This window comes from Procambarus clarkii, chromosome 55, assembly GCF_040958095.1.
Source record: "Procambarus clarkii isolate CNS0578487 chromosome 55, FALCON_Pclarkii_2.0, whole genome shotgun sequence".
Lineage (NCBI taxonomy): Eukaryota > Metazoa > Arthropoda > Malacostraca > Decapoda > Cambaridae > Procambarus > Procambarus clarkii.
Genome location: NC_091204.1, coordinates 33305483 through 33332426, shown reverse-complemented (window position 1 = coordinate 33332426; position 26944 = coordinate 33305483). Strand labels below are relative to the sequence as shown.

Below are 26944 nucleotides of genomic sequence, written 5' to 3'. Positions count from 1 at the left end.
TTAGGCCACTCCTCTGTGTTCCAATTCAATAGGGCCCAGATTGCCACTTCGTGGAACTGTAGCAATGTTAGCTTTTTTCGATCAGTTGTGTTGTATTTGTACAAAACATAGGCATTATGCAATGCCATTTGCAGGAAATAAAAGGTAATCTTTTTGGTCCACTTGTGAGTTTTCCTGGTAAAATGGTAATATTTAACCATTTGATCGAAGTGGTCCACACCTTTCATGAACTTATTGTACTCGCAAATTGCAGTCGGTTTGTTCACTGTTACCTGTTGTATTCCACTTGTTCCGTCTCGGTTGCGAATTCGCTTCCTTCGCTGAACTCGCTGAGTGTCTGCATTGTGGATGTTGGTAATGATTGAAACCACTCGCTTGTCTTTCCACAGGAGAATGAAGGTGTTATCTTTGCGGCGGTATACTGTGGTATCCAGTGGAAGTTTACCCTTGGCTAGAGCTTGCAATACCTTTGGGGCGCCACGTAGCATTCTAATTGTGCCACATGTGTACACCCCAAGTTCTCTCAATGTTTCTGTCAGGGTAACCGAGTTGTAGTAATTATCCATGTACAAATGGTAACCCTGGTTCACTAAAGGCTGCATCAACCCCGTTACTGTATCCACTATCGTCTTACCAATACCTGAGCATACGTCAAAGTCATATATGTACCCAGAGACAGATTCAGCAAGCATATAAAGTTTCTCACCATACTTGTCTGGTTTGTTTGGATTGTACACTTTGAAGGATAGTCGGCCTCGCCATGCCATTGTACCCTCATCCAAACACAAGTCTTTCTTGGGGATGTAAACTTGAGCAAACCTCTCTTTCAAGTAATCCATTACTGGCCTCACTTTTATCAACTTATCACGATTGTTCACGGGCACTGCATTGGTATTGAATGTGTGGAAAAACTGGTTTATATGCTGGAATCGTCTGGACGGCATGAACAAGCTGAAGAAACGAGCATGCCATGGCTTTGCTGTTTGCCAATACATCCTCATAGTTGGGAGCCTAATTATGCCCATCAATATGAACAGTCCTAGGAATCGCGCCATTTCACTCACCTTCACTGGGGTCCAAATATCTGATACATTTTCATTGGCCATCCGGAATAACTGCGAGGCGTACAAATTTGTTTCAACGGTAAAGAACTCAAGGAGGGCACGTGTGATGAACAATTGAATATAAGCCAGTGCACTAGTAGGCTTGGGAATTTTCAGTCCAGGATTTCCAGTAAAATCATCAACAACTGGAGAAGTATTGCTACGACTCCAGCCCTCACCAGCCCCAGCCTGCCGAGTACGTACTGTACGTGTACGCCTTTCAGCAGGCTCGAATGAATCCTCATCACTTTCCTCATCACTTATACTTTCAGAATCACTTGGCGCAATTTGTCGTGTGTTCCTACGACGAGTAACCTGTCTGGAAGCTACTTTTCTAGGTAGCCTAGATGCACCACGTGTGCGCCGAGATGGAGGAGGAGGAGGGGGTCGCGGTGCATCCTCTTCCTCGGTGAGGGCCTCAGTCTCCTCATCACTCGTTGCCGTATCATTCCCTCTAGCTCTAGGTACACTATAATCGTTGTGGGTTCGAAAATCTTCCTCCAATACCTCTACATCACCTTCAGCTTCTGATAAATCCTCCACAAGGCCTGGAATTTTCGTTGGTGTGAGCTTCACTCCGCTCCACTTCTTAAAAATTTGGGTTATTTTGTCCACTCTCGATGACCTGGAGGCTTCCTTGGGCGTAGAAGTGCTTGGGCCTTGACCTGAATCCATTTTTGATGAAGTAATTGGGTATAATCCACACGGAAACGGGTAAAAATGCTCGAGTTTGGCGCGCGAGGGGAGCGGGATCGACTCACGACACGTGACACGAAAACAATGGGCCCGTCACGTGACCGGGTTCGCCGACGCGCCGGGCGGCCTAGTGGTGAGAATGAGAACTTCATGGCGCGTCGTTTGAAACAAACCCCCAATGAAATCGGATTAAAATTGAATTTTATACAAATATTTTAAAAGAGGACATAACTTTGAGTCCACTATGCGTTTACGTTAGACGAAACAGGACGCGCCGGCGCGTCCAGATATTCCAGATTATATTTAATTCAATAAATATACGATAAAAATGATGCAAACACATAATTGATTAGATAATAACCTTAAATACTTCATTTTCAATCATCTATTTGTTTCTCGTTAAAATACTGAGTAAGATATTGTAAAGGGGAGAAGTTCGGTGTTTATAGTATATATCGACTTTTCAGCCGGAATAGAGCGGTTTTACGTGAACATCTTCCATCAGTAATATAAATGGAAAATCACGAACATTTTAGTTAATTCTAATGAAAGCACATTGGTTTTTATCATTTGTATCGGAAACAACGTTGTCATATGTCTTTTCTTGGATCTAAACAATACGAAACCTTGCTTTATGATTCGAAGTTAAAATCCTCAAATTTGGTATAATCGTGACTTTTTTCACGTTTTTCATGTAGTTTGATATTACGTATATATATTCATTTTTACCAATATTTCGATAGTATTTCATGTAGTATCACGATATGTGATTTTGCCTTCAATTTTCAGAATTTTGCATAATATTGCATTTTTAAGCAGGTTTCTTGCATTTTGTTTTGTACTTAAAATCATCGAATTTAGCATTATTTTGACGTTTATCATCCCCTTTTCCTTTATGTGATTTAAACAAAATATCATCGAATTAGGCAATATTTTGCCGTTTTTCCACGTTTTGTGAATTTTCAGTTTATTAGTATTAATTCATTAAATATATGATAAAAATGATGCAAACACATAATTGATTAGAAAATAACCTTAACTGCTTCATTTTCAATCATCTATTTGTTTCTCATTAAAATACTGAGTAAGATATTGAAAAGGGGAGAAGTTTGGTTTTTATTGCATATATCGACGTTTCAGCCGGAATAGAGCGGTTTTACGTGTACATCTTCCATCGGTAATATAAACGGGATATCAGGAACATTTTAGTTAATTCTAATGAAAACACATTGGTTTTTATCATTTGTATTGGAAACAACATTGTCATATGTCTTTTCTTGGATCAAAATAATACAAAACCTTGCTTTATGATTCGAAGTTAAAATCCTCAAATTTGGTATAATCGTGACTTTTTTCACGTTTTTCATGTAGTTTGATATTACGTAAATATATTCATTTTTACCAATACTTCGATACTATTTCATGCCGTATCACGATATGTGATTTGGCCTTCAAATCTCAGAATTTCGCATAATATTGCATTTTAAGCAAGTTTTCTTGCATTTTGTTTTGTACTAAAAATCATCGAATTTAACAATATTTTGACGTTTATCATCCCCTTTTCCTTTATGTGATTTAAACAAAATATCATCGAATTAGGCAATATTTTGCCGTTTTCCACGTTTTTGTGAATTTTCAGTTTATTGGTATTAATTCAATATATATACGATAAAAATGATGCAAACACATAATTGATTAGAAAATAACCTTAAATACTTCATTTTCAATCATCTATTTGTTTCTCATTAAAATACTGAGCAAGATATTGAAAAGGGGAGAAGTTTGGATTTTATTGCATATATCGACGTTTCAGCCGGAATAGAGCGGTTTTACGTGTACATCTTCCATCGGAAAAATATACGGAAAATCAGGAACATTTTAGTTAATTCTAATGAAAACACATTGGTTTTTATCATTTGTATCGGAAACAACATTGTCATATGTCTTTTCTTGGATCTAAACAATACGAAACCTCGCTTTATGATTCGAAGTTAAAATCCTTAAATTTTTGGTATAATCGTGACTTTTTTCACGTTTTTCATGTAGTTTGATATTACGTATATATATTCATTTTTACCAATATTTCGATACAATTTCATGTAGTATCACGATATGTGATTTGGCCTTCAATTCTCAGAATTTTGCATAATATTGCATTTTAAGCAAGTTTCTTGCATTTTGTTTTGTACTAAAAATCATCGAATTTAGCATTATTTTGACGTTTATCATCCCCTTTTCCTTTATGTGATTTAAACAAAATATCATCGAATTAGGCAATATTTTGCCGTTTTTCCACGTTTTTGTGAATTTTCAGTTTATTGTTATTAATTCATTATATATACGATAAAAATGATGCAAACACGAAATTCATTAGAAATTAACCTTAATTGCTTCATTTTCAATCAACTATTTGTTTCTCGGTAAAATACAGAGTAAGATATTGAAAAGGGGAGAAGTTCTGTTTTTATTGCATATATCGACGTTTCAGCCGGATTAGAGTGGTTTTACGTGTACATCTTCCATCGGTAATATAAACGGAAAATCAGGAATATTTTAGTTAATTTTTATAAAAACACATTGGTTTTTATCATTTGTATTGGAAACAACATTGTCATATGTCTTTTCTTGGATCAAAACAATACGAAACCTCGCTTTATGATTCGAAGTTAAAATCCTCAAATATAATATAATAGTGACTTTTTTCACGTTTTTCATGTAGTTTGATATGACGTTAATATATTCATTTTTACCAATACTATACTTCGATACTATTTCATGCAGTATCACGATATGTGATTTGGCCTTCAATTCTCAGAATTTTGCATAATATTTTATTTTTTAGCAAGTTTCTTGCATTTTGTTTTGTACTAAAAATCATTGAATTTAGCAATATTTTGATGTTTATCATCCCCTTTTCCTTTATGTGATTTAAACAAAATATCCTCGAATTAGGCAATTTTTTGCCGATTTTCCACGTTTTTGTGAATTTTCAGTTTATTGGTATTAATTCAAGAAATATACGATAAAAATGATGCAAACACATAATTGATTAGATACTAACCTTAAATACTTCATTTTCAATCATCTATTTGTTTCTCGTTAAAATACTGAGTAAGATATTGTAAACGGGAAAAGTTCGGTTTTTATTGTATATGTCGACTTTTCAGCCACAATAGAGCGGTTTACGTGCTCATCTTCTATCGGTAATATAAACGAAAAATCATGAACATTTTAGGTAATTCTAATGAAAACTCATTGATTTTTATCGTTTGTATCGGAAACAACATTGTCATATATCTTTTCTTGTATCAAAACAATACGAAACCTCGCTTTATGATTCGAAGCTAAAATCCTCAAATATAATATAATAGTGACTTTTTTCACGTTTTTCATGTAGTTTGATATTACGTTAATATCTTCATTTTTACCAATACTATACTTCGATACTATTTCATGCAGTATCACGATATGTGATTTGGCCTTCAAATCTCAGAATTTTGCATAATATTGCATTTTAAGCAAGTTTTCTTGCATTTTGTTTTGTACTAAAAATCATCGAATTTAGCAATATTTTGACGTTCATCATCCCCTTTTCCTTTATGTGATTTAAAAAAATATCATCGAATTAGGCAATATTTTGCGGTTTTCCACGTTTTGTGAATTTTCAGTTTATTGGTATTAATTCATTAAATAAATGATCGTTAAATAAATAATAATATCGTAATAATATATATTAAATAAATAATATCGACGTTTCAGCTGGAATAGAGCGGTTTTACGTGTACATCTTCCATCGGTAATATAAACGTAGAATCTGGAACATTTTAGTTAATTCTAATGAAAACACATTGGTTTTTATCATTTGTATTGGAAACAACATTGTCATATGTCTTTTCTTGGATCTAAATAATACGAAATCTCGCTTTATGATTCGAAGTTAAAATCCTCAAATTTGGTATAATAGTGACTTTTTTCACGTTTTTCATGTAGTTTGATATTACGTATATATATTCATTTTTACCAATATTTCGATACTATTTCATATAGTATCACGATATGTGATTTGGCCGTCAAATCTCAAAATTTCGCATAATATTGCATTTTAAGCAAGTTTTCTTGCATTTTGTTTCGTACTAAAAATCATCGAATTTAGCAATATTTTGACGTTTATCATCCCCTTTTCCTTTAGGTGATTTAAACAAAATATCCTCGAATTAGGCAATATTTTGCCGTTTTTCCACGTTTTGTGAATTTTCAGTTTATTAGTATTAATTCATTAAATATATGATAAAAATGATGCAAACACATAATTCATTAGAAAATAACCTTAAATGCTTCATTTTCAATCATCTATTTGTTTCTCATTAAAATACTGAGTAAGATATTGAAAAGGGGAGAAGTTTGGTTTTTATTGCATATATCGACGTTTCAGCTGGAATAGAGCGGTTTTACGTGTACATCTTCCATCGGTAATATAAACGGGATATCAGGAACATTTTAGTTAATTCTAATGAAAACACATTGGTTTTTATCATTTGTATTGGAAACAACATTGTCATATGTCTTTTCTTGAATCAAAATAATACAAAACCTTGCTTTATGATTCGAAGTTAAAATCCTCAAATTTGGTATAATCGTGACTTTTTTCACGTTTTTCATGTAGTTTGATATTACGTAAATATATTCATTTTTACCAATACTTCGATACTATTTCATGCCGTATCACGATGTGATTTGGCCTTCAAATCTCAGAATTTCGCATAATATTGCATTTTAAGCAAGTTTTCTTGCATTTTGTTTTGTACTAAAAATCATCGAATTTAACAATATTTAGACGTTTATCATCCCCTTTTCCTTTATGTGATTTAAACAAAATATCATCGAATTAGGCAATATTTTGCCGTTTTTCCACGTTTTTGTGAATTTTCAGTTTATTGGTATTAATTCAATATATATACGATAAAAATGATGCAAACACATAATTGATTAGAAAATAACCTTAAATACTTCATTTTCAATCATCTATTTGTTTCTCATTAAAATACTGAGCAAGATATTGAAAAGGGGAGAAGTTTGGATTTTATTGCATATATCGACGTTTCAGCCGGAATAGAGCGGTTTTACGTGTACATCTTCCATCGGAAATATATACGGAAAATCAGGAACATTTTAGTTAATTCTAATGAAAACACATTGGTTTTTATCATTTGTATCGGAAACAACATTGTCATATGTCTTTTCTTGGATCTAAACAATACGAAACCTCGCTTTATGATTCGAAGTTAAAATCCTTAAATTTTTGGTATAATCGTGACTTTTTTCACGTTTTTCATGTAGTTTGATATTACGTATATATATTCATTTTTACCAATATTTCGATACAATTTCATGTAGTATCACGATATGTGATTTGGCCTTCAATTCTCAGAATTTTGCATAATATTGCATTTTAAGCAAGTTTCTTGCATTTTGTTTTGTACTAAAAATCATCGAATTTAGCATTGTTTTGACGTTTATCATCCCCTTTTCCTTTATGTGATTTAAACAAAATATCATCGAATTAGGCAATATTTTGCCGTTTTTCCACGTTTTTGTGAATTTTCAGTTTATTGTTATTAATTCATTATATATACGATAAAAATGATGCAAACACGAAATTCATTAGAAATTAACCTTAATTGCTTCATTTTCAATCAACTATTTGTTTCTCGGTAAAATACAGAGTAAGATATTGAAAAGGGGAGAAGTTCTGTTTTTATTGCATATATCGACGTTTCAGCCGGATTAGAGTGGTTTTACGTGTACATCTTCCATCGGTAATATAAACGGAAAATCAGGAATATTTTAGTTAATTTTTATAAAAACACATTGGTTTTTATCATTTGTATTGGAAACAACATTGTCATATGTCTTTTCTTGGATCAAAACAATACGAAACCTCGCTTTATGATTCGAAGTTAAAATCCTCAAATATAATATAATAGTGACTTTTTTCACGTTTTTCATGTAGTTTGATATGACGTTAATATATTCATTTTTACCAATACTATACTTCGATACTATTTCATGTAGTATCACGATATGTGATTTGGCCTTCAATTCTCAGAATTTTGCATAATATTTTATTTTTTAGCAAGTTTCTTGCATTTTGTTTTGTACTAAAAATCATTGAATTTAGCAATATTTTGACGTTTATCATCCCCTTTTCCATTATGTGATTTAAACAAAATATCCTCGAATTAGTCAATTTTTTGCCGTTTTTCCACGTTTTTGTGAATTTTCAGTTTATTGGTATTAATTCAAGAAATATACGATAAAAATGATGCAAACACATAATTGATTAGATACTAACCTTAAATACTTCATTTTCAATCATCTATTGGTTTCTCGTTAAAATACTGAGTAAGATATTGTAAACGGGAAAAGTTCGGTTTTTATTGTATATGTCGATTTCAGCCAGAATAGAGCGGTTTTACGTGAACATCTTCCATCGGTAATATAAACGAAAAATCAGGAACATTTTAGGTAATTCTAATGAAAACTCATTGATTTTTATCGTTTGTATCGGAAACAACATTGTCATATGTCTTTTCTTGTATCAAAACAATACGAAACCTCGCTTTATGATTCGAAGTTAAAATCCTCATATATAATATAATAGTGACTTTTTTCACGTTTTTCATGTAGTTTGATATTACGTTAATATCTTCATTTTTACCAATACTATACTTCGATACTATTTCATGCAGTATCACGATATGTGATTTGGCCTTCAAATCTCAGAATTTTGCATAATATTGCATTTTAAGCAAGTTTTCTTGCATTTTAAGCAAGTTTTCTTGCATTTTGTTTTGTACTAAAAATCATCGAATTTAGCAATATTTTGACGTTCATCATCCCCTTTTCCTTTATGTGATTTAAAAAAATATCATCGAATTAGGCAATATTTTGCGGTTTTCCACGTTTTGTGAATTTTCAGTTTATTGGTATTAATTCATTAAATAAATGATCGTTAAATAAATAATAATATCGTAATAATATATATTAAATAAATAATATCGACGTTTCAGCTGGAATAGAGCGGTTTTACGTGTACATCTTCCATCGGTAATATAAACGAAAAATCAGGAACATTTTAGTTAATTCTAATGAAAACACATTGATTTTTATCGTTTGTATTGGAAACAACATTGTCATATGTCTTTTCTTGGATCTAAACAATACGAAACCTCGCTTTATGATTCGAAGTTAAAATCCTCAAATTTGGTATAATAGTGACTTTTTTCACGTTTTTAATGTAGTTTGATATTTCGTATATATATTCATTTTTACCAATATTTCGATACTATTTCATATAGTATCACGATATGTGATTTGGCCGTCAAATCTCAAAATTTCGCATAATATTGCATTTTAAGCAAGTTTTCTTGCATTTTGTTTTGTACTAAAAATCATCGAATTTAACAATATTTTGACGTTTATCATCCCCTTTTCCTTTATGTGATTTAAACAAAATATCATCGAATTAGGCAATATTTTGCCGTTTTTCCACGTTTTTGTGAATTTTCACTTTATTGGTATTAATTCAATATATATACGATAAAAATGATGCAAACACATAATTGATTAGAAAATAACCTTAAATACTTCATTTTCAATCATCTATTTGTTTCTCATTAAAATACTGAGCAAGATATTGAAAAGGGGAGAAGTTTGGATTTTATTGCATATATCGACGTTTCAGCCGGAATAGAGCGGTTTTACGTGTACATCTTCCATCGGAAATATATACGGAAAATCAGAAACATTTTAGTTAATTCTAATGAAAACACATTGGTTTTTATCATTTGTATCGGAAACAACATTGTCATATGTCTTTTCTTGGATCTCAACAATACGAAACCTCGCTTTTTGATTCGAAGTTAAAATCCTTAAAGTTGGTATAATCGTGACTTTTTTCACGTTTTTCATGTAGTTTGATATTACGTATATATATATATTCATTTGTACCAATATTTCGATACTATTTCATGTAGTATCACGATATGTGATTTGGCCTTCAATTCTCAGAATTTTGCATAATATTGCATTTTTAAGCAAGTTTCTTGCATTTTGTTTTGTACTAAAAATCACCGAATTTAGCATTATTTTGACGTTTATCATCCCCTTTTCCTTTATGTGATTTAAACAAAATATCATCGAATTAGGCAATATTTTGCCGTTTTTCCACGTTTTGTGAATTTTCAGTTTATTGGTATTAATTCATTAAATATATGATAAAAATGATGCAAACACATAATTGATTAGAAAATAACCTTAAATACTTCATTTTCAATCATCTATTTGTTTCTCGTTAAAATACTGAGTAAGATATTGAAAAGGGGTGAAGTTTGGTTTTTATTGCATATATCGACGTTTTAGCCGGAATAGAGCGGTTTTACGTGTACATCTTCCATCGGTAATATAAACGGAAAATCAGGAATATTTTGGTTAATTCTAATAAAAACACATTGGTTTTTATCATTTGTATTGGAAACAACATTGTCATATGTCTTTTCTTGGATCAAAACAATACGAAACCTCGCTTTATGATTCGAAGTTAAAATCCTCAAATATAATATAATAGTGACTTTTTTCACGTTTTTCATGTAGTTTGATATTACGTTAATATATTCATTTTTACCAATACTATACTTCGATACTATTTCATGCAGTATCACGATATGTGATTTGGCCTTCAATTCTCAGAATTTCGCATAATATTTTATTTTTAAGCAAGTTTCTTGCATTTTGTTTTGTACTAAAAATCATTGAATTTAGCAATATTTTGACGTTTATCATCCCCTTTTCCTTTATGTGATTTAAACAAAATATCCTCGAATTAGGCAATTTTTTGCCGTTTTTCCACGTTTTTGTGAATTTTCAGTTTATTGGTATTAATTCAATATATATACGATAAAAATTATGCAAACACATAATTGAATAGATAATAATCTTAAATACTTCATTTTCTATCATCTATTGGTTTCTCGTTAAAATACTGAGTAAGATATTGTGAAGGGGAGAAGTTCGGTTTTTATTGCATATATCGACGTTTCAGCCGGAAAAGAGCGGTTTTACGTGTACATCTTCCATCGGTAATATAAACGAAAAATCAGGAATATTATAGGTAATTCTAATGAAAACACATTGGTTTTTATCATTTGTATTGGAAACAACATTGTCATATGTCTTTTCTTGGATCTAAACAATACGAAATCTCGCTTTATGAATTGTAGTTAAAATCCTCAAATTTGGTATAATAGTGACTTTTTCACGTTTTTCTTGTAGTTTGATATTACGTAAATATGTTCAATTTTACCAATACTTCGATACTATTTCATGCAGTATCACGATATGTGATTTGGCCTTCAAATCTCAGAATTTCGCATAATATTGCATTTTAAGCAAGTTTTCTTGCATTTTGTTTCGTACTAAAAATCATCGAATTTAGCAATATTTTGACGTTTATCATCCACTTTTCCTTTATGTGATTTAAACAAAATATCATGGAATTAGGCAATATTTTGCCTTTTTTCCACGTTTTTGTGAATTTTCAGTGTATTGTTATTAATTCATTATATATACGATAAAAATGATGCAAACACGAAATTCATTAGAAATTACCCTTAAATGTTTAATTTTCAATCAACTATTTGTTTCTCGTTAAAATACAGAGTAAGATATTGAAAAGGGGAGAAGTTCTGTTTTTATTGCATATATCGACGTTTCAGCCGGATTAGAGCGGTTTAACGTATTCATCTTCCATCGGTAATATAAACGGAAAATCAGGAACATTTTAGTTAATTCTAATGAAAACACATTGGTTTTTATCATTTGTATTGGAAACAACATTGTCATATGTCTTTTCTTGGATCTAAATAATACGAAACCTCGCTTTATGATTCGAAGTTAAAATCCTCAAATTTGGTATAATAGTAACTTTTTTCACGTTTTTCATGTAGTTTGATATTACGTATATATATTCATTTTTACCAATATTTCGATACTATTTCATGTAGTATCACGACATGTGATTTGGCCGTCAAATCTCAGAATTTCGCATAATATTGCATTTTAAGCAAGTTTTCTTGCATTTTGTTTCGTACTAAAAATCATCGAATTTAGCAATATTTTAACGTATATCATCCCCTTTTAATTTAGGTGATTTAAACAAAATATCATCGAATTAGGCAATATTTTGCCGTTTTTCCACGTTTTGTGAATTTTCAGTTTATTGGTATTAATTCATTAAATATACGATAAAAATGATGCAAACACATAATTGATTAGAAAATAACCTTAAATACTTCATTTTCAATCATCTATTTGTTTCTCATTAAAGTACTGAGTAAGATATTGAAAAGGGGAGAAGTTTGGATTTTATTGCATATATCGACGTTTCAGCCGGAATAGAGCGGTTTTACGTGTACATCTTCCATCGGTAATATAAACGGAAAATCAGGAACATTTTAGTTAATTCTAATGAAAACACATTGGTTTTTATCATTTGTATTGGAAACAACATTGTCATATGTCTTTTCTTGGATCTAAATAATACGAAACCTCGCTTTATGATTCGAAGTTAAAATCCTCAAATTTGGTATAATAGTGACTTTTTCACGTTTTTCTTGTAGTTTGATATTACGTAAATATGTTCAATTTTACCAATACTTCGATACTATTTCATGCAGTATCACGATATGTGATTTGGCCTTCAAATCTCAGAATTTCGCATAATATTGCATTTTAAGCAAGTTTTCTTGCATTTTGTTTCGTACTAAATATCATCGAATTTAGCAATATTTTGACGTTTATCATCCCCTTTTCCTTTATGTGATTTAAACAAAATATCATCGAATTAGGCAATATTTTGCGGTTTTTCCACGTTTTTGTGAATTTTCAGTTTATTGGTATTAATTCAATATATATACGATAAAAATGATGCAAATACATAATTGATTAGAAAATAACCTTAAATACTTCATTTTCAATCATCTATTTGTTTCTCATTAAAATACTGAGCAAGATATTGAAAAGGGGAGAAGTTTGGATTTTATTGCATATATCGACGTTTCAGCCGGAATAGAGCGGTTTTACGTGTACATCTTCCATCGGAAATATATACGGAAAATCAGGAACATTTTAGTTAATTCTAATGAAAACACATTGGTTTTTATCATTTGTATCGGAAACAACATTGTCATATGTCTTTTCTTGGATCTAAACAATACGAAACCTCGCTTTATGATTCGAAGTTAAAATCCTTAAATTTGGTATAATCGTGACTTTTTTCACGTTTTTCATGTAGTTTGATATTACGTATATATATTCATTTTTACCAATATTTCGATACTATTTCATATAGTATCACGATATGTGATTTGGCCTTCAATTCTCAGAATTTTGCATAATATTGCATTTTTAAGCAAGTTTCTTGCATTTTGTTTTGTACTAAAAATCATCGAATTTAGCATTATTTTGACGTTTATCATCCCCTTTTCCTTTATGTGATTTAAACAAAATATCATCGAATTAGGCAATATTTTGCCGTTTTTCCACGTTTTTGTGAATTTTCAGTTTATTGTTATTAATTCATTATATATACGATAAAAATGATGCAAACACGAAATTCATTAGAAATTAACCTTAATTGCTTCATTTTCAATCAACTATTTGTTTCTCGGTAAAATACAGAGTAAGATATTGAAAAGGGGAGAAGTTCTGTTTTTATTGCATATATCGACGTTTCAGCCGGATTAGAGTGGTTTTACGTGTACATCTTCCATCGGTAATATAAACGGAAAATCAGGAATATTTTAGTTAATTCTAATAAAAACAAATTGGTTTTTATCATTTGTATTGGAAACAACATTGTCATATGTCTTTTCTTGGATCAAAACAATACGAAACCTCGCTTTATGATTCGAAGTTAAAATCCTCAAATATAATATAATAGTGACTTTTTTCACGTTTTTCATGTAGTTTGATATGACGTTAATATATTCATTTTTACCAATACTATACTTCGATACTATTTCATGCAGTATCACGATATGTGATTTGGCCTTCAATTCTCAGAATTTCGCATAATATTTTATTTATTAGCAAGTTTCTTGCATTTTGTTTTGTACTAAAAATCATTGAATTTAGCAATATTTTGATGTTTATCATCCCCTTTTCCTTTATGTGATTTAAACAAAATATCCTCGAATTAGGCAATTTTTTGCCGATTTTCCACGTTTATGTGAATTTTCAGTTTATTGGTATTAATTCAATAAATATACGATAAAAATGATGCAAACACATAATTGATTAGATACTAACCTTAAATACTTCATTTTCAATCATCTATTTGTTTCTCGTTAAAATACTGAGTAAGATATTGTAAACGGGAAAAGTTCGGTTTTTATTGTATATATCGACTTTTCAGCCACAATAGAGCGGTTTACGTGCTCATCTTCTATCGGTAATATAAACGAAAAATCAGGAACATTTTAGGTAATTCTAATGAAAACTCATTGATTTTTATCGTTTGTATCGGAAACAACATTGTCATATATCTTTTCTTGTATCAAAACAATACGAAACCTCGCTTTATGATTCGAAGCTAAAATCCTCAAATATAATATAATAGTGACTTTTTTCACGTTTTTCATGTAGTTTGATATTACGTTAATATCTTCATTTTTACCAATACTATACTTCGATACTATTTCATGCAGTATCACGATATGTGATTTGGCCTTCAAATCTCAGAATTTTGCATAATATTGCATTTTAAGCAAGTTTTCTTGCATTTTGTTTTGTACTAAAAATCATCGAATTTAGCAATATTTTGACGTTCATCATCCCCTTTTCCTTTATGTGATTTAAAAAAATATCATCGAATTAGGCAATATTTTGCGGTTTTCCACGTTTTGTGAATTTTCAGTTTATTGGTATTAATTCATTAAATAAATGATCGTTAAATAAATAATAATATCGTAATAATATATATTAAATAAATAATATCGACGTTTCAGCTGGAATAGAGCGGTTTTACGTGTACATCTTCCATCGGTAATATAAACGTAGAATCTGGAACATTTTAGTTAATTCTAATGAAAACACATTGGTTTTTATCATTTGTATTGGAAACAACATTGTCATATGTCTTTTCTTGGATCTAAATAATACGAAATCTCGCTTTATGATTCGAAGTTAAAATCCTCAAATTTGGTATAATAGTGACTTTTTTCACGTTTTTCATGTAGTTTGATATTACGTATATATATTCATTTTTACCAATATTTCGATACTATTTCATATAGTATCACGATATGTGATTTGGCCGTCAAATCTCAAAATTTCGCATAATATTGCATTTTAAGCAAGTTTTCTTGCATTTTGTTTCGTACTAAAAATCATCGAATTTAGCAATATTTTGACGTTTATCATCCCCTTTTCCTTTAGGTGATTTAAACAAAATATCATCGAATTAGGCAATATTTTGCCGTTTTTCCACGTTTTGTGAATTTTCAGTTTATTAGTATTAATTCATTAAATATATGATAAAAATGATGCAAACACATAATTCATTAGAAAATAACCTTAAATGCTTCATTTTCAATCATCTATTTGTTTCTCATTAAAATACTGAGTAAGATATTGAAAAGGGGAGAAGTTTGGTTTTTATTGCATATATCGACGTTTCAGCTGGAATAGAGCGGTTTTACGTGTACATCTTCCATCGGTAATATAAACGGGATATCAGGAACATTTTAGTTAATTCTAATGAAAACACATTGGTTTTTATCATTTGTATTGGAAACAACATTGTCATATGTCTTTTCTTGAATCAAAATAATACAAAACCTTGCTTTATGATTCGAAGTTAAAATCCTCAAATTTGGTATAATCGTGACTTTTTTCACGTTTTTCATGTAGTTTGATATTACGTAAATATATTCATTTTTACCAATACTTCGATACTATTTCATGCCGTATCACGATGTGATTTGGCCTTCAAATCTCAGAATTTCGCATAATATTGCATTTTAAGCAAGTTTTCTTGCATTTTGTTTTGTACTAAAAATCATCGAATTTAACAATATTTAGACGTTTATCATCCCCTTTTCCTTTATGTGATTTAAACAAAATATCATCGAATTAGGCAATATTTTGCCGTTTTTCCACGTTTTTGTGAATTTTCAGTTTATTGGTATTAATTCAATATATATATGATAAAAATGATGCAAACACATAATTGATTAGAAAATAACCTTAAATACTTCATTTTCAATCATCTATTTGTTTCTCATTAAAATACTGAGCAAGATATTGAAAAGGGGAGAAGTTTGGATTTTATTGCATATATCGACGTTTCAGCCGGAATAGAGCGGTTTTACGTGTACATCTTCCATCGGAAATATATACGGAAAATCAGGAACATTTTAGTTAATTCTAATGAAAACACATTGGTTTTTATCATTTGTATCGGAAACAACATTGTCATATGTCTTTTCTTGGATCTAAACAATACGAAACCTCGCTTTATGATTCGAAGTTAAAATCCTTAAATTTTTGGTATAATCGTGACTTTTTTCACGTTTTTCATGTAGTTTGATATTACGTATATATATTCATTTTTACCAATATTTCGATACAATTTCATGTAGTATCACGATATGTGATTTGGCCTTCAATTCTCAGAATTTTGCATAATATTGCATTTTAAGCAAGTTTCTTGCATTTTGTTTTGTACTAAAAATCATCGAATTTAGCATTATTTTGACGTTTATCATCCCCTTTTCCTTTATGTGATTTAAACAAAATATCATCGAATTAGGCAATATTTTGCCGTTTTTCCACGTTTTTGTGAATTTTCAGTTTATTGTTATTAATTCATTATATATACGATAAAAATGATGCAAACACGAAATTCATTAGAAATTAACCTTAATTGCTTCATTTTCAATCAACTATTTGTTTCTCGGTAAAATACAGAGTAAGATATTGAAAAGGGGAGAAGTTCTGTTTTTATTGCATATATCGACGTTTCAGCCGGATTAGAGTGGTTTTACGTGTACATCTTCCATCGGTAATATAAACGGAAAATCAGGAATATTTTAGTTAATTTTTATAAAAACACATTGGTTTTTATCATTTGTATTGGAAACAACATTGTCATATGTCTTTTCTTGGATCAAAACAATACGAAACCTCGCTTTATGATTCGAAGTTAAAATCCTCAAATATAATATAATAGTGACTTTTTTCACGTTTTTCATGTAGTTTGATATGACGTTAATATATTCATTTTTACCAATACTATACTTCGATACTATTTCATGCAGTATCACGATATGTGATTTGGCCTTCAATTCTCAGAATTTTGCATAATATTTTATTTTTTAGCAAGTTTCTTGCATTTTGTTTTGTACTAAAAATCATTGAATTTAGCAATATTTTGACGTTTATCATCCCCTTTTCCATTATGTGATTTAAACAAAATATCCTCGAATTAGTCAATTTTTTGCCGTTTTTCCACGTTTTTGTGAATTTTCAGTTTATTGGTATTAATTCAAGAAATATACGATAAAAATGATGCAAACACATAATTGATTAGATACTAACCTTAAATACTTCATTTTCAATCATCTATTTGTTTCTCGTTAAAATACTGAGTAAGATATTGTAAACGGGAAAAGTTCGGTTTTTATTGTATATGTCGACTTTTCAGCCAGAATAGAGCGGTTTTACGTGAACATCTTCCATCGGTAATATAAACGAAAAATCAGGAACATTTTAGGTAATTCTAATGAAAACTCATTGATTTTTATCGTTTGTATCGGAAACAACATTGTCATATGTCTTTTCTTGTATCAAAACAATAAGAAACCTCGCTTTATGATTCGAAGTTAAAATCCTCAAATATAATATAATAGTGACTTTTTTCACGTTTTTCATGTAGTTTGATATTACGTTAATATCTTCATTTTTACCAATACTATACTTCGATACTATTTCATGCAGTATCACGATATGTGATTTGGCCTTCAAATCTCAGAATTTTGCATAATATTGCATTTTAAGCAAGTTTTCTTGCATTTTAAGCAAGTTTTCTTGCATTTTGTTTTGTACTAAAAATCATCGAATTTAGCAATATTTTGACGTTCATCATCCCCTTTTCCTTTATGTGATTTAAAAAAATATCATCGAATTAGGCAATATTTTGCGGTTTTCCACGTTTTGTGAATTTTCAGTTTATTGGTATTAATTCATTAAATAAATGATCGTTAAATAAATAATAATATCGTAATAATATATATTAAATAAATAATATCGACGTTTCAGCTGGAATAGAGCGGTTTTACGTGTACATCTTCCATCGGTAATATAAACGAAAAATCAGGAACATTTTAGTTAATTCTAATGAAAACACATTGGTTGTTATCATTTGTATTGGAAACAACATTGTCATATGTCTTTTCTTGGATCTAAATAATACGAAACCTCGCTTTATGATTCGAAGTAAAAATCCTCAAATTTGGTATAATAGTGACTTTTTTCACGTTTTTAATGTAGTTTGATATTACGTATATATATTCATTTTTACCAATATTTCGATACTATTTCATATAGTATCACGATATGTGATTTGGCCGTCAAATCTCAAAATTTCGCATAATATTGCATTTTAAGCAAGTTTTCTTGCATTTTGTTTTGTACTAAAAATCATCGAATTTAACAATATTTTGACGTTTATCATCCCCTTTTCCTTTATGTGATTTAAACAAAATATCATCGAATTAGGCAATATTTTGCCGTTTTTCCACGTTTTTGTGAATTTTCACTTTATTGGTATTAATTCAATATATATACGATAAAAATGATGCAAACACATAATTGATTAGAAAATAACGTTAAATACTTCATTTTCAATCATCTATTTGTTTCTCATTAAAATACTGAGCAAGATATTGAAAAGGGGAGAAGTTTGGATTTTATTGCATATATCGACGTTTCAGCCGGAATAGAGCGGTTTTACGTGTACATCTTCCATCGGAAATATATACGGAAAATCAGAAACATTTTAGTTAATTCTAATGAAAACACATTGGTTGTTATCATTTGTATTGGAAACAACATTGTCATATGTCTTTTCTTGGATCTAAATAATACGAAACCTCGCTTTATGATTCGAAGTAAAAATCCTCAAATTTGGTATAATAGTGACTTTTTTCACGTTTTTAATGTAGTTTGATATTACGTATATATATTCATTTTTACCAATATTTCGATACTATTTCATATAGTATCACGATATGTGATTTGGCCGTCAAATCTCAAAATTTCGCATAATATTGCATTTTAAGCAAGTTTTCTTGCATTTTGTTTTGTACTAAAAATCATCGAATTTAACAATATTTTGACGTTTATCATCCCCTTTTCCTTTATGTGATTTAAACAAAATATCATCGAATTAGGCAATATTTTGCCGTTTTTCCACGTTTTTGTGAATTTTCACTTTATTGGTATTAATTCAATATATATACGATAAAAATGATGCAAACACATAATTGATTAGAAAATAACGTTAAATACTTCATTTTCAATCATCTATTTGTTTCTCATTAAAATACTGAGCAAGATATTGAAAAGGGGAGAAGTTTGGATTTTATTGCATATATCGACGTTTCAGCCGGAATAGAGCGGTTTTACGTGTACATCTTCCATCGGAAATATATACGGAAAATCAGAAACATTTTAGTTAATTCTAATGAAAACACATTGGTTTTTATCATTTGTATCGGAAACAACATTGTCATATGTCTTTTCTTGGATCTCAACAATACGAAACCTCGCTTTTTGATTCGAAGTTAAAATCCTTAAATTTGGTATAATCGTGACTTTTTTCACGTTTTTCATGTAGTTTGATATTACGTATATATATATATTCATTTGTACCAATATTTCGATACTATTTCATGTAGTATCACGATATGTGATTTGGCCTTCAATTCTCAGAATTTTGCATAATATTGCATTTTTAAGCAAGTTTCTTGCATTTTGTTTTGTACTAAAAATCACCGAATTTAGCATTATTTTGACGTTTATCATCCCCTTTTCCTTTATGTGATTTAAACAAAATATCATCGAATTAGGCAATATTTTGCCGTTTTTCCACGTTTTGTGAATTTTCAGTTTATTGGTATTAATTCATTAAATATATGATAAAAATGATGCAAACACATAATTGATTAGAAAATAACCTTAAATACTTCATTTTCAATCATCTATTTGTTTCTCGTTAAAATACTGAGTAAGATATTGAAAAGGGGTGAAGTTTGGTTTTTATTGCATATATCGACGTTTTAGCCGGAATAGAGCGGTTTTACGTGTACATCTTCCATCGGTAATATAAACGGAAAATCAGGAATATTTTGGTTAATTCTAATAAAAACACATTGGTTTTTATCATTTGTATTGGAAACAACATTGTCATATGTCTTTTCTTGGATCAAAACAATACGAAACCTCGCTTTATGATTCGAAGTTAAAATCCTCAAATATAATATAATAGTGACTTTTTTCACGTTTTTCATGTAGTTTGATATTACGTTAATATATTCATTTTTACCAATACTATACTTCGATACTATTTCATGCAGTATCACGATATGTGATTTGGCCTTCAATTCTCAGAATTTCGCATAATACTTTATTTTTAAGCAAGTTTCTTGCATTTTGTTTTGTACTAAAAATCATTGAATTTAGCAATATTTTGACGTTTATCATCCCCTTTTCCTTTATGTGATTTAAACAAAATATCCTCGAATTAGGCAATTTTTTGCCGTTTTTCCACGTTTTTGTGAATTTTCAGTTTATTGGTATTAATTCAATAAATATACGATAAAAGTTATGCAAACACATAACTGATTAGATAATAACCTTAAATACTTAATTTTCAATCATCTATTTGTTTCTCGTTAAAATACTGAGTAAGATATTGTAAAGAAGAGAAGTTCGGTTTTTATTGTATATATCGACTTTTCTGCCAGAATAGAGCGGTTTTACGTGTACATCTTCCATCGGTAATATAAACGAAAAATCAGGAACATTTTAGGTAATTCTAATGAAAACTCATTGATTTTTATCGTTTGTATTGGAAACAACATTGTCATATGTCTTTTCTTGGATCAAAACAATACGAACCCTTGCTTTATGATTCGAAGTTAAAATCCTCAAATATATTATAATAGTGAATTTTCACGTTTTTCATGTAGTTTGATATTACGTTAATATCTTCATTTTTACCAATACTATACTTCGATACAATTTCATGCAGTATCACGATATGTGATTTGGCCTTCAAATCTCAGAATTTTGCATAATATTGCATTTTAAGCAAGTTTTCTTGCATTTTGTTTTGTACTAAAAATCATCGAATTTAGCAATATTTTGACGTTCATCATCCCCTTTTCCTTTATGTGATTTAAACAAAATATCATCGAATTAGGCAATATTTTGCGGTTTTCCACGTTTTGTGAATTTTCAGTTTATTGGTATTAATTCATTAAATAAATGATCGTTAAATAAATAATAATATCATAATAATATTTATTAAATAAATAATATCGACGTTTCAGCCGGAATAGAGCGGTTTTACGTGTACATCTTCCATCGGTAATATAAACGAGAAATCTGAAACATTTTAGTTAATTCTAATGAAAACACATTGGTTTTTATCATTTGTATTGGAAACAACATTGTCATATGTCTTTTCTTGGATCTAAATAATACGAAACCTCGCTTTATGATTCGAAGTTAAAATCCTCAAATTTGGTATAATAGTGACTTTTTCACGTTTTTCTTGTAGTTTGATATTACGTAAATATGTTCAATTTTACCAATACTTCGATACTATTTCATGCAGTATCACGATATGTGATTTGGCCTTCAAATCTCAGAATTTCGCATAATATTGCATTTTAAGCAAGTTTTCTTGCATTTTGTTTCGTACTAAATATCATCGAATTTAGCAATATTTTGACGTTTATCATCCACTTTTCCTTCATGTGATTTAAACAAAATATCATCGAATTAGGCAATATTTTGCCTTTTTTCCACGTTTTTGTGAATTTTCAGTGTATTGTTATTAATTCATTATATATACGATAAAAATGATGCAAACACGATATTCATTACAAATTAACCTTAAATGTTTCATTTTCAATCAATTATTTGTTTCTCGTTAAAATACAGATTAAGATATTGAAAAGGGGAGAAGTTCTGTTTTTATTGCATATATCGACGTTTCAGCCGGATTAGAGCGGTTTAACGTGTTCATCTTCCATCGGTAATATAAACGGAAAATCAGGAACATTTTAGTTAATTCTAATGAAAACACATTGGTTTTTATCATTTGTATTGGAAACAACATTGTCATATGTCTTTTCTTGGATCTAAATAATACGAAACCTCGCTTTATGATTCGAAGTTAAAATCCTCAAATTTGGTATAATAGTGACTTTTTTCACGTTTTTCATGTAGTTTGATATTACGTATATATATTCATTTTTACCAATATTTCGATACTATTTCATGTAGTATCACGATATGTGATTTGGCCGTCAAATCTCAGAATTTCGCATAATATTGCATTTTAAGCAAGTTTTCTTGCATTTTGTTTCGTACTAAAAATCATCGAATTTAGCAATATTTTAACGTATATCATCCCCTTTTAATTTAGGTGATTTAAACAAAATATCATCGAATTAGGCAATATTTTGCCGTTTTTCCACGTTTTGTGAATTTTCAGTTTATTGGTATTAATTCATTAAATATACGATAAAAATTATGCAAACACATAATTGATTAGAAAATAACCTTAAATACTTCATTTTCAATCATCTATTTGTTTCTCATTAAAGTACTGAGTAAGATATTGAAAAGGGGAGAAGTTTGGATTTCATTGCATATATCGACGTTTCAGCCGGAATAGAGCGGTTTTACGTGTACATCTTCCATCGGTAATATAAACGGAAAATCAGGAACATTTTAGTTAATTCTAATGAAAACACATTGGTTTTTATCATTTGTATTGGAAACAACATTGTCATATGTCTTTTCTTGGATTAAAATAATGCGAAACCTTGCTTTATGATTCTAAGTTAAAATCCTCAAATTTGGTATAATAGTGACTTTTTTCACGTTTTTCATGTAGTTTGATATTTCGTATATATATTAATTTTTACCAATATTTCGATACTATTTCATGCAGTATCACGATATAAGATTTGGCCTTCAATTCTCAGAATTTCAAATAATATTGCATTTTTAAGCAAGTTTTCTTGCATCTTGTTTTATACTAAAAATCATCGAATTTAGCAATATTTTGACGTTTATCATCCCCTTTTCCTTTATGTGATTTAAACAAAATATCATCAAATTATGCAATATTTTGCCGTTTTTCCACGTTTTTGTGAATTTTCAGTTTATTGGTATTATTTCATTATATATACGATAAAAATGATGCAAACACATAATTGATTAGAAAATAACCTTAAATACTTCATTTTCAATCATCTATTTGTTTCTCATTAAAATACTGAGTAAGATATTGAAAAGGGGAGAAGTTTGGTTTTTATTGCATATATCGACGTTTCAGCCGGAATAGAGCGGTTTTACGTGTACATCTTCCCTCGGTAATATAAACGGAAAATCAGGAACATTTTTGTTAATTCTAATGCAAACACATTGGTTTTTATCATTTGTATTGGAAACAACATTGTCATATGTCTTTTCTTGGATCAAAATAATACGAAACCTTGCTTTATGATTCGAAGTTAAAATCCTCAAATTTGGTATAATAGTGACTTTTTTCACGTTTTTCATGTAGTTTGATATTACGTATATATATATTCATTTTTACCAATATTTCGATACTATATCATGTAGTATCACGATATGTGATTTGGCCTTCAATTCTCAGAATTTCGCATAATATTGCATTTTTAAGCAAGTTTCTTGTATTTTCTTTTGTACTAAAAATCATCGAATTTAGCAATATTTTGACGTTCCTCATCCCCTTTTCCTTTGCCCAAACCCACCTCTGCAGTTTTCAAAATATAGCAAACATCATAAATTCCACCCTTGCAGCATATTTTGGAGCGAAATTCTGGCTCTCTGCACGTATTCGCAGTTTGAAATTACGAATTTTTATACCAAAAATATACCAATTACTTAGAGCTGCAGTGGATCACATTTTGCGCAAACCCTCCGTGCAGTTTTCAAAATATCGAAAACATCCCAAATTAGAACCTTGAGCCATATTTTCTAGCCAAATTCTGGTTTTCTGCACGTATTCGCAGTTTGAAATAACGACTTTTTATACCGAAAATATGCCTATTACTGAAAGCGGCGATAGATCACATTTTGCCCAGACCCACCATTCAGTTTTCATAATATCCCAAGGATCCCAAATTCGACCCCTTGAGCCATATTTTGGAGCCAAATTCTAGCTTTCTGCACATATTCGCAGATTGAAATTACGACATTTTATACCGAAAATATGCTAATTACTGAAAGCGGCGATGGATCACATTTTGCCCAAACCCTCCCTTCAGTTTTCAAAATATCCCAAACATCCCAAATTCAACTCTTGAGCAATATTTTGGAGCTAAATTCTAGCTCTCTGCACGTATTTGTAGTTTTAATGTTACGAATTTTTATACCGAAAATATGCCAATTACGGAGAGCGGCAATGGATCACATTTTGCCCAAACCCCCCTCTGCAGTTTTCAAAATATCCCAAACATCCCAAATTCGACCCTGAGCCATATTTTGGAGCCAAATTCGGGCTTTCTGCGCGTATTCGCAGTTTGAAGTTACGACTTTTTATACCGAAAACATTACAATTGCTGAATGCGGCGAGGGATAACATTTTGCCCAAACCCTCCCTACAGTTTTCAAAATATCCCAAACATCTCAAATTCGACCGCATGAGCTACATTTTGGAGCCAAATTCTGGCTCTCTGCAGGTATTCGCAGTTTGAAATTACGACTTTTTACACCGAAAATATGCCAATTACTGAGAGCGGCGATGGATCACATTTTGCCCAAACCTTCCCTGCAGTTTTCGAAATATCCCAAATATCCCAAATTCGACCCTTGAGAATTATTTTGGAGCTAAATTCTGGCTTCCAGCACGTATTCGCAGTTTGAAATTACGACTTTTTATACCGAAAACATGACAATTACTGAAAGCAGCGATGGATAACATTTTGCCGAAACCCTCCCTGCAGTTTTCAAAATATCCCAAACATCCCAAATTCGACGCTTGAGCCATATTTTGGAGCCAAACTCGGGCTCTCTGCAAGTGTTCGCAGTTTGAAATTATTTAATTTTATACCGAAAATATGCCAATTACTGAGAGCGACGATGGGTCACATTTTGCCCAAACCCCCCTGCAGTTTTCAAAATATCCCAAATATCCCAAATTCGACCGCATGAGCTACATTTTGGAGCCAAATTCTGGCTCTCTACACGTATTCGCAGTTTGAAATTACGACATTTTATACCGAAAATGTGCCAATTAATGAAAGCGGCGATGGATCACATTTTGCCGAAACCCTCCCTGCAGTTTTCAAAATATCCCAAACATTGCATATTGCCAAACATATTGCAGCCTTGTTCTGCAATAAAAAAGATTAAAAATATATGTAAAATCTGAATTCGGCTTCGGCGGTCGGTTTCATGATCCGTCCTATTAGTTAAGTTGTATGTTACCGACCGCCGAAACCTTAAATACTTACCAATTACATCAAGTCCATCTCCTGCACTTCGTATCACTCGGTGATCTCTTCCTTCTCCATATTCTTCCTCATCCGTCTCCAGGCTTCGTTTCAGCACTCTGGTAGTCTCTCCACCACCGGCAGGGGTCGCAGGCGGTGTTATACTGGCCATGTTGTAGTGCGTGAGGTATAGCAGCTAGTGCTTCCTGCAGTCGCAGTTCTTGACTGAGTAGCCAGCGTTGGATCGTCGTTCCTTTTATAGTTGTCTCTGAACGGGAGATGCCAGATGTATTAATTATTCCATCGGCAATGGGATATAAGAATTTAAATTTTATCATTCTCATTTCTATAGCTTGACGTTCGTGACCTTCTATATTTAGGCCTATGTCTTCATTGCACGTAATAAACCATGGGAGTCTTTCTACCAATTCATGAGAACTGTTTTTTACATCTGTTTCTGTTTCTTGTCCTCCCCATAAGTTTTTATAGGTATTTACATTCATCATATTGATGTTTGGTTCTTCAAATAATAGTGATGTAGCAGATGTACAATTTGAAAACTGAAATCTATCACTATCCAAATTTTTTGGTATGGTTGTTGCTTGGAGAACACCTAGGAGAATTGGCAACTAGCCCACTGACAGAACAAGAACAAACTGCTATAAGATATATATTGAAAATTTTATACAACAACAAAATTAATTGGACCTGCTTCTTTGCTTCCTTCATGTATATCTACAATAAATTAGACCACAAAAAAATGTACTATGCATTGAAGGCCCAACAAATACAGGGAAAACAATGATCATAACTCTACTAATTAGTCCAGTAGTAGAGTTATGATCATTGTTTTCCCTGTATTTGTTGGGCCTTCAATGCATAGTACATTTTTTTGTGGTCTAATTTATTGTAGATATACATGAAGGAAGCAAAGAAGCAGGTCCAATTAATTTTGTTGTTGTATAAAATTTTCAATATATATCTTATATCAGTTTGTTCTTGCTCTGTCAGTGGGCTAGTAGCCAATTCTCCTAGGTGTTCTTTTAACCTTTCTATGTAGGTCATTTTTCTGAGTCTCAATAGTTGTTTTCTTATCCATATATCATAGACTGAAGATAATATACCTTTATATTGGGTCCCATATAATTTGTATAGTGTTTCATTTATTTCTGGTGGGATTTTTACCAGATTACTTTCTTTGTAAGGTTTGTAAGAATTCAATACATCTTCTACCGCTTGGTATTGGTTTGAGTATGTCTTGGTTTTGCTGTCTTCTTGTGCTTCTCGTTCTTGTCTCTATTGTTCTCTTCTCCCTTTTATACGTTG

The 26944-nt window shown here is 30.6% G+C and overlaps 1 protein-coding gene across 1 annotated transcript; it reads right to left on the bottom strand.

Moving 5' to 3' along the window:
• LOC138352988 (piggyBac transposable element-derived protein 4-like) lies at positions 1-25790 on the bottom strand. Its single transcript, XM_069305652.1, has 3 exons — positions 25640-25790; positions 635-1768; positions 1-56 (listed from the first exon to the last, which is right to left on the bottom strand). Exons 1-3 carry the CDS (start codon positions 25788-25790, stop codon positions 1-3), a joined length of 1341 nt encoding a protein of 446 aa, XP_069161753.1.
• Between the last annotated feature and the right edge of the window lie 1154 nt (positions 25791-26944).